This window comes from Xiphophorus maculatus, chromosome 4, assembly GCF_002775205.1.
Source record: "Xiphophorus maculatus strain JP 163 A chromosome 4, X_maculatus-5.0-male, whole genome shotgun sequence".
Taxonomy (NCBI): domain Eukaryota; kingdom Metazoa; phylum Chordata; class Actinopteri; order Cyprinodontiformes; family Poeciliidae; genus Xiphophorus; species Xiphophorus maculatus.
This window is the reverse complement of record NC_036446.1, coordinates 23,849,416-23,864,809: the sequence shown is the minus strand read 5'-3', so window position 1 is coordinate 23,864,809 and position 15,394 is coordinate 23,849,416. Positions and strand designations below refer to the sequence as shown.

The 15,394-nt window shown below is 41.0% G+C and overlaps 1 protein-coding gene and 1 long non-coding RNA gene across 6 annotated transcripts; both read right to left on the bottom strand.

Moving 5' to 3' along the window:
- Window positions 1-1,733: 1,733 nt before the first annotated feature.
- ppef1 (protein phosphatase with EF-hand domain 1) lies at window positions 1,734-13,127 on the bottom strand. 5 transcript variants are annotated; one of them, XM_023332427.1, is made up of 23 exons: window positions 12,888-13,127; window positions 12,400-12,536; window positions 11,451-11,483; window positions 10,789-10,916; window positions 10,629-10,689; window positions 9,427-9,590; window positions 9,233-9,347; window positions 8,180-8,226; window positions 7,879-8,045; window positions 7,764-7,800; window positions 7,497-7,646; window positions 6,525-6,676; window positions 6,179-6,413; window positions 5,917-6,102; window positions 5,691-5,833; window positions 4,793-4,899; window positions 4,542-4,705; window positions 4,322-4,406; window positions 3,510-4,232; window positions 3,193-3,302; window positions 2,939-3,112; window positions 2,602-2,766; window positions 1,734-2,513 (listed from the first exon to the last, which is right to left on the bottom strand). In XM_023332427.1, exons 2-19 carry the CDS (start codon window positions 12,452-12,454, stop codon window positions 4,006-4,008), a joined length of 2,256 nt encoding a protein of 751 aa, XP_023188195.1. In that variant the 5' UTR covers window positions 12,455-12,536; window positions 12,888-13,127; the 3' UTR covers window positions 1,734-2,513; window positions 2,602-2,766; window positions 2,939-3,112; window positions 3,193-3,302; window positions 3,510-4,005. The 5 variants fall into 5 exon arrangements, with proteins under 5 accessions (XP_023188195.1, XP_014324490.1, XP_023188192.1 ...); XM_014469004.2 differs by having other exon boundaries at window positions 3,193-3,645; window positions 3,904-4,232; XM_023332424.1 differs by having other exon boundaries at window positions 3,193-4,232.
- A 1,248-nt stretch (window positions 13,128-14,375) lies between these two features.
- On the bottom strand, window positions 14,376-14,943 carry LOC106699646. The gene is made up of 2 exons (XR_001351206.2): window positions 14,777-14,943; window positions 14,376-14,624 (listed from the first exon to the last, which is right to left on the bottom strand). It is a non-coding gene; the product is annotated as an uncharacterized LOC106699646 (long non-coding RNA).
- Between the last annotated feature and the right edge of the window lie 451 nt (window positions 14,944-15,394).

The following is a 15,394-nucleotide window of genomic DNA, read 5'->3' as shown; positions in this document are numbered from 1 at the left end:
AAGCTGGTTGCAGCCACTGAGACAACTGCACAGACTGCAGGGGAAGGAAATTGAGGAGCAAAAAAATATGACAGGTTGTATTCTAAAACTTCACTGGTATGTCTCTATGTTGGCCTGCTGTTATGGCCTCTAATGAGCAAACCATAACCCAGATGTTTTCCTGCATCCTGTCCCTCAGACAGGAAACAGAGGAGCGCAGAGGAGAGGAGTCTCTGCTGGAAGATAGACCAACATTTCTCCAGCCTCATCTCTGCCCATGTTTTGGGTTTTTCCTTTCTTTCTCATAGTGCAGAGGACCAAAATAAACAAATAATAATGACAGGTTGTCAGGGAGCAGGTATGTGTATAAACTACTAGGTGTCTATAAGTGCTGCAGTGATCTCATAAATCTCTCAGCATAATTGGGGTAGTCTGTGAACTTTGACACATCAACCATCCTAAATGTTTTGCTTTGCAGGAACATGACTTAGGAGGTACCAGCAGTGAGGGATCAATGCTACAAAACCGTCCTGGCAAAAAAAAGAAAAAAGAAAAAAAAAGACTCAGGTGTATAAAACAATATGCTCAACCTCGACGGGTCTGCTCATCACCCAGCAGAGCGAAACCAGATCTACATTGGCACCAGGTTCTGCTTTGTGTCTCATTAGAGTTCTGGTTGTAGTTTGAGGAGTGAGAGCAGAGCTCATTGTTAACTGGACGAGGTGTCAACTCTAAAAAAGAAGAGGTGGCCTGATCATCCGTTGGACAAATTACTAGCATGAGGGAAAATTGTCTTTAAGCACTGCGTGGGGTGCAACTCAGCAAGAGCTGACAGGACTCATCAATAGTTTAAATCATCAAACTAGTTCATAAAGTTCACCTTGGATCTTAATTATTGATACAACAACCAAGAACGTTGTCAGCAGTCTTAGATTTTGCTTCTTAAGTTACCGATTTTATTATGAAAATATCTGTGAAGGACTCATCTCAAGGACAGGCTACACAAACTGAGCAGCTTTCTTACGCTGTAATCTGCAAATTTTAAACAATCAATCAAGACGGCAGATGATGAGCTTAAACATTGTGACGGATAAGAGAAAAAAAAATTGGTATAAACTTTTGGTTATATCAAGACAATTTTCTTTCATTATGAAAAATCTTTGACCCCTAAACGTGTTGCTAATATTGCTGCATAACAAAATACAATGAAAATGTGGTAATTCTGCCTAAATAACAGTAAAAAGTAACATAAATGTGCATTCAATGAGCTACACTGAAATAATGGAATAAAAACAGTTACATTTTACATACTCCTAAATTTGAACTAGAAGACTCACGCTAAATGTTGTAACATAACATTTTAAGAAAAAATAAACAATGCAATCAAAAGTTGGTAGTAAAGCTGGCCTGGATAATTCAGTTCTGCCAAACTAGATAAAAGTCTGTTTGATTAGCAGACTGTAAAGTGGAAGGAAAACAATCTTATGAGGAAAACATTTGTGTGGCTTTATCCAAATTTCCTGCTGAATCATGTGAAGTTTGCACCACTGAGCCAAACCTTCTGGAATTATGTCCTCTAAATTAAGAAGAAAGATAAGTTGCATGAGAAAGCAGTCAAGTAATCCCCCCCCCCAAAAAAATAAAAAGCAAATCCGACCACCTACCCTGACAGAAGGGGGTGACTCCGCTCCACCCGCCTCCAGGCTGGCAGTAGCTGCTTACGTCTCCATGAGCCAGAGTATACCCACTGTAACAGGCGTACTGTATGTAATATTTAAACTCACTGGGGCCTGGGTTCTCTAGATTGTGGAAGTAAAACGTCCCGTGAAGAGGCACAGGTGGGTATGGGCACATAGTTCGAACATGCACAACTGGCTTTGAGGTGCTGGACTGTGTGAAGTTGTGAATTTCCCTCCAGGAGGATCTCAAGTCAGTTGAGTTGGAGACGTCTGAAAGAAAGGTGACGTTATCCGAGATCTGTGTTTGTGTGCTGGACTGGGTGGAACTGGGACCGGAGGAGGATGAAGCCAAGGAAGAAGTAGTGGACCGGTGCAGAGCTCCACCTGCAGGTGCTGCAGTAACAGCGGGACCAGCTGGTGCAGGTGTGGTTGAAAGACGCGGCTCGTATGCTGAACGCTCTGTTTGATGAGCAGACCGGACAGTGGGAGGAAAATGATCTTCTGAGGAGAACATTTGTGTAGCTTAATCCAAATTTCTCGCTGAATCATGTGAAGTCTGCGCCACAGTGCCAAACCTTCTGGTTCCTTGGGTTGTCTCTGTCCCATCGCTGGAACACTGACTCCGCTCAATGAGGTCGCCTCTTGGGTTTGTTAGATTATATCTCTCACCCTTTAACATTTTGAATGGCGCGTAAGGCAAACGATCGAATCTGAGGCGTGCTTCTTTGGAAGCCCCGCCACCGACAGCTTTGAAGTGGAGGAGCTGATGTTTTAAAGCTGCAGAAATCTGGAGTTTCTGGAGCGCGTTCAAGTCGTAGAGGCTGCTGAGTGAAACTGAGCTCATAATGTCTGCCTCTGAAACAAAAAGACAAATGTCACATGTTTAATAATATAACAACATGAGTGTGTCTTAAGAGAGAAAAGCAGATGTTTCCACCTTCACCTTTGCAGACTGGCTTTGTGCTGTTCCAGGTGTGGCCCTTGCAGTATATCATTAAAGGGCCGTGTAAGCGAAAGCCTCTATTACAGCTGAACTCTGTCCAGGAGCCATCCTCATTCATCCTGCTTGTCCCGTGGTTGATCGAGCCTGGATGGGAGCACCCTGAACCTGACCAGGGTGGGTATTTTTAAGAAATGTGTTTTCCTTTCAATAAAATCTTAAAAAATGTCCAAGTTCTAACTACCCTTGTTCTCCCCCAGTACTTCAAATTAAACAGCTAATCTATCCAGAGAATAAAATCATTCAATCTTGGCGATTAGAAGAAAATTAAGCATGTTACCAACACAAACCGGGAGCTCTCGAGACCAGTGTCCAGACACACAGCTGTTGGTTTTGTGTCCATGGAGCTTGTATCCCGGATGACAGCGGAAGATCACCATGAGTCCACCATACCGGAAAAATGTCTGTCCATTGCCCAGATTCTTAAACCCACTGCATCCCGTGTCTCCAAGCACTGCAAGACAAAGTTTCGCCGTCAGTGCCTGAAATCACAGCTGTCCTCAGCACCTCCACAACCTCAATTTCAAGACATACCTGAAACCTGGACCAGAGCCAAAGTGACCAGTGGCACCAGGAGTCCCATCGGAGCTCCTGTCTGACTGTGCGCTCGGGATATAACTGTAATCATCAGGACTGCAGCACCTCTATGAATGTTTGAGCAAGGAAGATGGGAGGAGCAGAGACAAAAAAAAAAGACTTGGAGAGTGCAAGTAGGAAGCCTTTGAAAAAGTAGAGTCCAGAAGAATGAAAATCCCAGAGGAATCAGGTGAAGTAGGGAGCAGGAAGTGAAGCAACGGCACAAATGCTAATTAGATACAGAAGCGACAAAGTCTGTCTTTAGACAGCCTTACCTCTTTATATTGCAGTCAGCTTTGCTAAAACAGTTTCTACACTTCTTGCATCGACTTTGTGTTCACACACGTCTAAAACCTACTGCTTCAAAAAACTCCAACTCCCGAGCTGACAGGATGCCCGGCTCTGTAATCACTGAGGTAGAAAACCAGAGTATAGGAGCCAATTACAATGCAAGCATACACCAAAGCAGTCACTTTGAAACACTTGTGAAAAATAAACATTGTTGACTCAAAGGAAGCAATTTTTTTTTTGCATTCATGGGAAATGTGGTTCTGGATAAATACTGCTTGTGAATTTGTAAATGTAGGAAAGAAAAAAAAAGTTCATTTTTTGCAGGTTTCTTTTTTTTTCATTTAAACAAAACAAATAAATAGCAGATATTAAAAGAACCTTCAAAAATCAACACTGGAGGTTGCAGTCGTTTGGAGGAGTGCAGGTGTATCTCTTCGCATCGAGTTTATGTCTCCTTTTCTTTTGCCTTCTTTCAAATACTCAAACAAACTTCTCTTTATGCACGTTTTCACTCAGATGATGATCTTTAATGTCCAGTTTGTGCACCACCCTGAAGGCCTCCAAGAACTCTGTGAAGTCTATGCTGCCGTCCTTGTTGAAGTCGATACTGCGGGCCAGCTCATCGATGGCTCTGTCGTCAATGGCAACTCCCAGGTGAGCGCTGAAAAGGCGCCAGGTGTGGCGAAACTCCTCAATGGAGATCAGACCTTAACACATCCACATCCACCATGAACACACTTTAATTGGCGGAGAACATGATGAACCAACTTAAAACATGCTGTAGAGTTTTATGTACCTGAATGATCTTTGTCTATGATGTTGAAAATGATCTCGATGTCGGTTCTGTATCTGAACAGAGTTTCAGCCAAGTTGGGAGCAACCTAAAAAAAATAAAAACACACATGAAGTAAATATAACATAATTACCATTATAAGATTTGTCTTTTAGTTTCACATTTCCTATCTGGGATTAGTAAATATTTGTTCACACAGCACTTGGGTACTTTATCTTCTGACCTGAGGCAGAGGAGCTCCTGGTCCCACATCCTCAAAGCAAGACTGATACTCAACACTGCCATCTGGTGCCAGATGGACTAAGTGTGGACGAAGTGTCCGCCAGGGTAAGTCCAGTCTCAGGACAGACTCCAGCACCTTGGCCCATTCACCGATTGACACGCAACCTGTAACAAAGGAGTTGCTGCTAAGGTAATGGCTTCATGTGATGATAAGGGTGACCCCCGAGTGGTGCTAGAAGGAGCAGAGAGTACCGGTTTCATTTGGGTCGTACTGCAGGAAGCCTGTCATCAGCTCAGATCGATGGGCGAACAGTTTCTCCTTTAGAGCCCTGAGAGCAGAGCCTTCAGCTGCACGAACTCTGCAATAAAAATAAAAAACAAGGTCTAAACCAACAATTTTATTTCAATATTTTATCCAGAATGATAATAACATTCAAGATAACCAAAGCTGGGGACACTATACAAAGTTCACAGTGTTTAAAGATGAGGAATATGCACTTAGACTGGTTCCAGCAAATGTTTCTGTGACGACTGACTGGGAACCACACACCTGACAGCTCTGCCTGATGGGTGATCACAGATTAAAGTGGTTCCTGATGTGGGCCCTGTGGCTCACTACCCCAGGTGGCATGCTGCCTGAGGGCGGCACGTGCATGTGGTGTGGGGCTCGGGCGAAATCAGCTACTTGCACATAACATAGCAGTTTTCTATTGTTTATTTGCAGATCCACTTTACAGAAGAAGGCATAGCTGTATTAGATAAGGGTGGTTCTGATTCCATTATATCCAAGAGTTATTTCACTTTTTTGGGAGCTTGTGGCATAGTCAGCATTTGTTCAAAATGCAAAATACGAGAGCAAATCAAACCTGAACTGGATAGTTTCACACGTTAACAGAGATTCTTTAAAATATGGAAACTGTTGTCTGTTTTATAGTTTATTCCATTTCTTTTAGGGTGCAGAAAGAGGGACTCCCCTAGCGTCCCAGTGGTTTAAGAGTCAATACTGATCACAGACCACAAAAATCTTTGAGAGAAAGAAAAGAAAGAGAAGGATGAGGTGAAAGAAGGCAAACATGGATTAGCATCGGATAAATCTTATGTACTACTACTGCAGGTAGTAGTAAAAAATTTAGGAGCGATTGCATTGCACCTCTGTGTCAGTGTAAGCCTGCGGGTTGTGCGGCTGACTTGGTACTGGTAGAAGCGAGGCACCAGTTCCTTTCCCAGTTTGATGTAAGCACCACGGTTGCTTCCCTCCTCATAGTAGTTTGATGCTGAGAAGATGGTGATCACCTATAAGATTTACAAGTTCGTCTGTGCCCGTTCATACATGTCACAGTTTTTTGGGCAATATGAGCACGTTGAATGTGTCCTACCCGTCCGCTATGACAGAGTTCGTAACCCTCCTGTTTGCACTCATGAGAGCGGATGAGCAGCTGCAGTCCGTGCTTGTGCAGCAGCCTCTGAGTAACGTCAGGGCCGAAGTAGCAGCCTCCACCTCTGAAAGAGTTGGGGCTGCAGCCTTCCTGGGTTTTAGGGTCACTCCACAATATATCCACAATCTGGTAAATGCAAGAGTGGACACGGATGCTATATATGACACATCAGCTTATGAAACAGAGCTGAAAAATCTCTCACCTGTTTCCATTCCCGTTCCTGTTGTGGAGGTGATGGGAGAGGAACAGAGGACAGAGAGTCCAGGAAAGGCACCTGGAGGATGTTGCAGGGTGTGCTGGGAGATGAGGGGTACGTTTGAGGTGAGATGCAGGAGGGAGTTCGAGGAGAGCAGAGCGAAGAACAGGACGACGATGAGGATGAAGATGACGAAGTGGAGGCTCCGCTATCTTGCCAGCTCAGCCTGCATCTCCTCTTTCTGAGGATGAGAGTAGGTAGCAGGAAAAGTCAGGATTTTAGTAAAATGAATAAATAATGACTGAATCCTCCAAAAAAGGGAACATCTGCAAATAAAGATAAGAGGTCAGACCTCAGAGTGGGGGTCCTGTGGTTCCCATTGTAGCTACGACTGCTGCTGGGACGAGAAATGTCCGTCGACCTCATTCTTTTGCCCAGTCGATGGGACTGACCGATGTCAAGCTGCTCCAAACTGCGTCTAGGAAACCTCAGGGCAGATTTCACCTGAGAGGACATGATGTGAGGTCAACAACAAACATAGATGTTCATAGAAGAAGGCAGAACATCCTGCAAAGCCCCTAAATATCTCAACGGAAGTGATTTAAAAAGCTTTAGCTAGGGTTAACTGTGACAGTAACACATAGATGGTTTACTACAAACAAAATGGTGTAATTTCAAGTGTTGTTCAGTTTGAATTACCTTTAAGAGAAATTTAAAAAAGTGCTATTTTCAGTTCGTAATTGTTTTGTCTCAAAACACACCAAAACTCAAAAAAAGGAAATATGTTTCAAAATACAGTTTCCTGTTTAAGTCCAGTTTTGTTTTCTTCTTTTTTTTTTCTTTTTAGAAAATACATAGACTTGTAAATGTAATCATTCCCCTGCGTTATACTCCGGATAGCACAAAGTGACACATGGTCAGCAAAACTGTTTGAATATCTGAAAAGTGGATCATGCATGTCCCTTAAATGAACTCATTTATTCCAGGCTGTCAGAGCAAAGGATGACTGAATGCACTAACCAGGATGTATTTTGATGTGCAACATACTTTTCAGGTTTTTGTTTGAAAAATGTTTAAAAATCGACATTTCACAGTTGTACAGTAGTTTGTGGCAGTCCATCACTTAAAATCCAAATGAAAAACATTTAAGTTTGTTTTAATGTGACAATATGTGACAAACTTTAAAGGGTAGCAAGACTAAAGTAAGGAATCTTAATACCATCTGAATTACCTGTGATTTTTTTATGCCCTCACATGACGGAAAAAAAAATCCCTGCAGTTTATAAAGCATAAAATAAAAAGGTAGTTATGGATTTTCTCTGACCTTGTGCCGCTCTATGGAGCTGAGCAATTCCAGATCAGTCTGGTCTGAAATTCCTCCGTGCACAATGAGGATCTTTGCATCAATGACTGTTGCGATGGGCAGAAGGCTGAAAACGTCCTGAAACAGCTGGAGGATCTCATGGCCATGAGTCTGCATGTAGTAAAACAAATAGATCTTATGATGGTGGACCAAAAAATCCAAAGGCTATCATAAAATCCTAAGTTATTTTTGTGAAGGAGGAAAAATGTCATTATAAAGTGGCTTTACCTTATACTTCTGCGTAACTTCTTTTGTGAATCCGTATCTGAGAAGCAAGAGAAAATTCTTGAGGACTTCTGGGGATGAACTTTTCTTTCTCCATGTTTTCTTCCCTCACACCCACCTGAGGTTCATGATGTGATCCTCGTGGTTTCCTCGGTTCAGGTGCATGTGGTCTGGGTAAAGCAGAAGGTAGGCAAGTAGGAGGATTACCACTTCTACCGACTTTTTCCCACGATCCACAAAGTCTCCATTAAAGATGTAGGGTGTCTCAGCAGAAGGCAGACCATTCTGGACATCAACAACAACAAAAAAATTAACTACATTTTGACCAGCACAATAACATTTAAATTTGTTATAAGCTCTGTTGTGCCTGTCTACAAACAGAGACATTTCTGCTTATGGACATTTCTGCTTTAGGGTACCTTATAGAATATCAGAAGCAAGTCATCCAGCTGGCCGTGCAGATCACCTGTGACAAAACCCCCCAACAAAAATCAAAAACAAAAATTGCTAATTCTGATATGGACATACAGCTCTGGGTAAAAGGGTTACACACACTTGTGTACCTTGTGTAATCCAGGATTTCTGGATTATTTTGAATTTTTTTGACTTGTTCTTTTTCCAAAAAACAGACATTTCTTTTTTCAAAATAATTTGGACATTTTCCGAATTTTCCTTAAACCACACAGGGCCTGAATTATACAAACAGGCCTATTATGTATATTTATAGCTCTGCTAATTCATTGCTTGTTGTACCTAGGCACTTTGCTTTAAGAAAACAGTGGGTATAATTCTGGCAGGACATCTGAAATCTTCTCAATTTGGTTGACTTTCTGGGTTGTACTCACAAATCTTCAAGAGGCTTAAGAAAACTGCACCAACTATAAAGCATGGCGGCAGTAGCATCATGCTGAGGACTTTGCAAAGTCATTGAAATAATGTGGAACAACCTTTATATTCTTCAAGTTAATGTCAGAGCAATTAAAAGAAGTTTGAGACATGGAAACAATTGAACTGTTTTGGTAGGACGATGATCTCAGAGTTGTTTCCACATTGGATGAGGAACATGTCCAAAAGATATAAAAATCAAAATACAATTAAATGGCTTAAACCGCAACTTCTATGCAAACATCTCCAATTGGCACCACCTCAACACAAACAGCATGTGTTCTTTGCTTTAATCACAGGTTTTCTTAAGTTTAATGAGATGCAAGTTGGTGTGAGGAGGCAGCTGTGGACGAGAAGTCAAGTGCCTGATTAGTGTGCAAATATCTTCCAGCGCTGCTATTAAGATACAGGCAGTAGTAGTTATGACACATTTAAAGACAGCAGCGGTCATTTATTGATGTGTTTACTGACCTGACGTGTTCACAGCATCAGAATGACAAATGTTTTCAGGTTTGCCTTAGTGTACAGAGAAAGGACAATGCTGGATCTAATTGTTAACGAGGAGAACTGAAATTGAGACTCCTCACCACATATGGTGATCTCCTTGGTGTAGGACGTTGACAAATGGACAATATTTGGCATCTGTTTGAGGAGCTTTTTGCTCTCGTAGAGCAGCTGCAAGACATACCTGGCATGTAGAATCTGCATGGAAACAGAGGCCCACCATATTCAAGACGCATTTATTGTTGCATCAGGACGAAACAAAATGTCACAATGGTACCTGCTGCTCTTTAAAAGCACTCAGGAGGGCGTTTGTATCAGAGACAGACAGAGGAAACAAAATACGAGGTCCAGTGTAAGACTCTGGGATGGGGATTGTTTTGTAGCAGGTCTCTCTGTCTAACCAGGGGTCGATGACGGGATCCAACAACTGGGAGATCAGGTCTGGAGGAGATGATATGTTCACAAGCTGAAAAACTCATTTCAGTTGTTCTTAGTTATCCCACGAGAACCCAGCTGCCTCAAAGCTTAGAAAGTACAAAGTCACTGTAAAGTACAGTGTAATGATGAAGGCCACTTGTATGACCTGAACCAAAATTAGAGCACTTCATAATAGATTCTGAGTCTGAATGGGTCAGAGGAACATTGATTATAATCAGACAAATTGTGAAATGAAAATATCCCCAACACAGACATTAATTCGAGGTGTCTTCCTGTAAGTAGCTTGCCACTGTATCACTTTCAGCTCTATGTGACATGAGAGCACTCTGACATGCAAATAAAAAAAAAATAACGACCTCTAATTTATGCAAGCAAAAAGCAGACATCTACCTACAGGCCACTTTAGTAGGGACTATTGTCTGCTGTCCATTAAATTCCCTTTGTTCTGCCCTTGGTCTCTTGCACACACAAACAGAAAACACAGATGTCCGCGGCACACAATGACCACCCTGTCTGCATGACGGCTGAATATAAAACCATTGAAAGACGACATGCAGGACAGAATCGGCCGGGAGGATGAGCTACGGCCTAGCTTGTCGATGAAGCGACAAGCTGTCACACACACGCCTACACCCCCACACACACTGCGGCAGCTACACACCAACACGCTAGCCTCCACATTCATGATTGTAACTAAGCAACAGGGTGTACGTTGGGCTTTCTTATTTAGACCAAAACATAGTTGTTTCACAAAAATTGTGCTCATTATGTGAAATTATATTTATTTCTCAGCAACTTAGCTCCAGCTGATGACTAACAAACACTAAAATGTCACCACTTACCGAGGCCTGAAGCAGTTTTGAATAACAGACCACACTAAATTGTAAACAACATGTTTGGAGCTATAATAAGAGCGTAAAATTGAACCTTACCAAATTTAGCCACCGATGGGATTAAAAGGGAAGTCATGATTCATGACAGGAGTCATCTAGCATTTACTGAAAACAATAAATCTGAATGTCAGCACCGTTTTAGTCTCACCAGGCCCGTTTCCGTTAAGGTGGGTGAAATTGTCCAGCATATAAGTGAAGAAACTGGACAGCTAGAGAGATCAAGACAAAAGGACATGAGAGATTTATGGTGGCTTCTTTGTAAACACCATTCAGATGCAGGTAACAGAGAGAGACAGAGAGACTGAGACCTGTAGCTGGTCCTGTTCGCCGGCATATTCGATGGACTGAAAGATGTTCCATGTGTACCTCCTTCGTATCTCCAGTCGGGCCATGTAGCGCCGGTACCACCGCTGGATCAAAACAGCTGCCTTCATTGCTGCAGGACAGTATCAGATGTTGGACTTTATAAAGCAAAGAAAAGTGGAATCGTATGCTCAGCCACATGGTAGATGATATAAGTTAGCTCCCTGAAGAACTTACATTGGCTTTACCTTTTTATTCTAAGATACTACTGTGCAAGTAAGAAGCATGCTACAAACCTCTGGACTACTAATCTCGGCAAAAAATGGTTAAAATCCCTTGGACGTTTTTTTTTCTGCCACATTGCAACATGAAAGTGTACATTGAGAGTTTACAGCATTGTCCTGCTTATCATCACCCATATTTTACTGTTCTTGCTGAAGAAAGCATTCCTACAGCAGGATACTCCTACTACTATGTGCCACTGTCATATCAAAGCTCGTCCTTTTCTATCTCTTTCACAACTTTGTGTCGATCTGTCAGATAAAATCCCAATAAGACACCAGTAGTTCAGAAAGCGCATAGGGTATTTTTCTTTTGCACGGTACTATACGTATGCATCCATGTATACCATACAGGGGGAAGAGTCAAAGACTTAAAAAGATCTTACTGAGAGCCGGGCTGGGGCTTTTAACGGCTTCATCTGTGAGAGGAAACACGAGTCAGCACGAGAAGCTGGTAATTGAAGGAAGTCATGTGCAAACACAGACACACATGAAGACACACACGCAGACAAACAAAGTAGGAGCGATAACAAGACACAAGGGAAGTTGTTCTGTTTTTCCAGTGGGACTGGAAAAACTGAACAAATTAAGCAAGCTTTGGGGAGTAACAACACTCATTAAAGAGAGGAGAAAAGACAAGCTGGGAGGAGAAAAAACTACTATCTGTCAAACATCTGTATGCGTGTGTGTGTGTTTGCAACATGTGAGCAAACACAGTGACAGAAAACAGCGAAACATGGAACAAACCACATGGAACCGCACATTGGTACAGTTAACCCTATTTTAAGAAGTGCTACTTAAAATAGGGCTAAACAAAAGAAACCAAAACAAGCTCTTAAATGAAGCGAGAGATTCAGATGATTGGTTTTACATCAGAAGAAAACAAATGGGTAATTACAGTAGTAGAGTGAATAACCTATTAATATTGATCACCTGCTGCACTGTCTTTTAAATATTATCACCTGGATTTATCAACTGGGACAATAAAGTATATTTCTATTTCATTAGAGGTGCTTTCTATACTGTTTTAGTCATATTTTAGATATTGCTTTAAAAGTTAACATATTATTTTAACTTCTATTAAATCTTTATTCTTTGTTTATATTTTATATAACATACAACTTTAAGCTTTGTAAATTCGTCTGTTTGCAAACAGAGCACCCGTATATATATACAGTATATATATATATATATATAGATAGATAGATAGATAGATAGATAGATAGATAGATAGATAGATAGATAGATAGATAGATAGATAGATAGATAGATAGATAGATAGATAGATAGATAGATAGATAGATAGATAGATATACAGTTTATAAGTACTTTTACCTGTTTCCAGTTGCTTTACTTGCATTTCAGTAGCAACAGAAGTGCCACATCCCATGACGCTCAGCAGGGAGGTCCAGGGGTCACATTAGTCTCTCTTTTCCAAGCCTTATGGGATTCCTTCAGATGGCAGCATGTAACTAATGACAATTATTGTTAATTCCAACATTTCTCACCTTTTTAGTCATACATAAAAAAGCTATTATAAGCAAGTATCTGACACAATGTATTAGACACTTTTTGTCCAAAAAGTGTTTGAAATGTTTTTTTTTTTTAAAGAAAATAATTCAATTTGTCTGTGTGGGCTGAGGCCCCTGTCTTACAAAATCTTAGCAACGCCCTTGCTGCTAACAGTCAATGCTTTACACGCGTCACCAAATTGCACACAAAAATATATGCAGTTACGGAAATAATTGCATAAAACTTTCTCCTCTTACGGTTTCATTAACAGGAAAGCTTCGCTTCCAGTAGTGCAAGTCGTTAAATCTTACCAGAAGCTTAAATCCGCGCGGTCCACCTGGAATGATGGGAGCGCATCAATTCATGCGTAAAAATGTGCGTCGAAGCCAGCATGGAAAGGTCCAGCTCTGCGTCCTCTCCAAGTGCTGGAGTTGGACGTTCAAATGCGAGGAGGAAGTCGCAGCATTCCCAGAGAAGCTGCGGTGGCAAGAGGAGGAGCAGGGCGCACGGCCAGTGCTCAGAGCTGGGAGACGAGGCGCAAAGGAGCAGCAGCTCCACATGCTACTCCGTATTTTAAATGGAGCCATCTACTGTGGCATAAAAGTCACAAATCTGGATTACAAATAGTCGGTGACATTATGCTCTGTGTACGCATTTGAAATGCTTAGGGATTTTAATTCTTTAAACATTTTTTAAACAAACTCATAAATGTGAGTAAAGCTAAGCGGTACAAAGTTTAAAGAAAAAAACTAAAATAGTAAAACTATATGTCAAAATATATAGTAAAGCACATCGGTCTCAATCAACCACAAATCAAAGGTTAAGTTCGCCTCAAGCGTGATGCTCAATTTAAGAGAGCATTGCTGAAATTTACACCTTTGAGAATATATTACAGTCATTTGCATCTTGAGTAAGTGTAGTTCTTTAATAGAGACTAGGAATAATTGGCACAGTTTAATAAATAAAACTTAATAGTGAACTGTGTTATCCATAAAATCCAACATTTAAAATGATATCTCAAATACTCTCAGAACTGATTAAAGTTCAGCGATGATTCAGTTTTTCTGAAATTTAAAGCCTTTCAAGGCTTATTTGAAAGGCTTTAAATAAGCCTTGAAAGAATTGCATCATACCAGCCTCATTTCTGAGGGAACGTTTGAGGAAAATGTTTAAAAAAAATAAAAAAACAAAAAATGGACCTTAGGCATGGCAGGTTCAATTGCCAAAAACAACCTTATAAATGGAACCAAACCTTAAGGTTTTCAGGGTAAATTCAAGGTTCAAACAAATACAAATTGTATTTGTATTTGACATGAGAACATGAGAACATAGCAGTAGTGAGATTAGCATAGGGACAAATGCCCAAAACACACTCCAGTCCTCCTATCCTGCTGGTTTTGGCACATTCCTCAAACACCTGAAGTAAATAGTGTAGTTCTCTCAGCAGGACATAATGACCAAGAAACTGCAGAATGAAAGCTTGGACTTGAGCATCATTGCAATGCAGATATGGCCTAAGCCAGTTTGCAAGATTTGTCTTGTTTTACAGCTACAGGCAATACAGCTTGACGGTTTCACCTGAAATCATCTAAGTTCCCTACTACATCCTCAACCATTAAATTTTCAGTGTTTCTATGCGAGTCAACAGGCATCCTGTCAAAGATCTGCCCAATCAAATTACACCAAGTGGCTCTTGTTTGTCCTGGCAAGAGGCGGTTATGTGAAATGTTCCCATCTTTACAGCTAGATGTCACTAGATTCTACATACCTGTAAAGCAAGACAGACGCACTACAGTTTAAAAATTAACTTTTATTAATACCACAGTAAAAGTTTAAAGTCCAATACTTTATGCAGCAGCTCTTGTACGAGTCATCTTTTTTAAGAGCGCGATGGCAGCATCAACCTCCTGCAGAGTGACGAGTTTCAGTCTGTTGCTCTTTGACAGTCGAGACGCTTCAAAGCTGACCAGTCTGAGTAGGAGAGGTCTGGGGAAACAGAGATGCCGACTGGACAGGAAATCTGGAATTTCCATCTTTGCACAATGAACCTGTTAAGATTGGGCACATTAAAAAAAAAAAAAAAAATGTTAAGCCCAAGGATTTGAAAGTTGATTTTTATGTACAGGATAAAAATGTCTCATCCAAAACAATATCTTACATATACAGTTCTTAGACACAACACAGAACTAGCAGCTCTGACCTCTTTATGAGTTTTGTAGATGAATTTGGAATGATCTCGAACTCGCCTCGCTTTTTTTGCAGGAATCCAGTGAGCTGCTTGAACAGGTGCCTTCATTTTGTTGTGTTCAGTTGAAAACAGGCATCCGATACAGATATAAAAAAATAAATAAAGCTGCTAGCACAGCCTTTTACACTGCTCCCAAGAAAATCAGAGGCTCTGTGTTAGTACTGAAAAGGAGGTTTTAATGAACGCAAATTGAAAACAGCTTTGCTTAATCAGGCTCAATTACTTTCACCCACCTGGCTGTAAAGTCCTCAGTGGGGGATCAGGAGCTTTCTGCAGGAGAGAAAAATCTGGCTCAAATAGAAATAACAACATGTGGTCACACAATTTAGAGCTGCGCTTTGTTTTATGACTGTTTATCTCTTAAAAATTGATGCAGAGTGGGATGCATATTTTCCATGTTCTAGACTTATTAATAGCTTAACAACAGAGTGGCTAAAAGAGAAATCCATTTTTTTCTTTATCCCTCCTATTGGGCTATTTATATATATACTCAATCACTCACTTGCCACTTTTTTGGTGTCTAGATGTGGGGAAGACAACTTGCTGAAGGTCATCATAAGCCTTTCTGAC

What these genes read in the sequence shown, in the direction of transcription:
- ppef1 (XM_023332424.1), bottom strand. Translation starts at nt 12,454, where the DNA reads ATGGGATGTGGCACTTCTGTTGCTACTGAAATGCAAGTAAAGCAACTG. An exon ending in GCGAACAGGACCAGCTACAG is followed by an intron (nt 10,690 to 10,788) that starts GTCTCAGTCTCT and finishes TGATCTCTCTAG; the next exon opens with CTGTCCAGTTTCTTCACTTA. An exon ending in GTGCTTTTAAAGAGCAGCAG is followed by an intron (nt 9,348 to 9,426) that starts GTACCATTGTGA and finishes GTTTCCATGCAG; the next exon opens with ATTCTACATGCCAGGTATGT.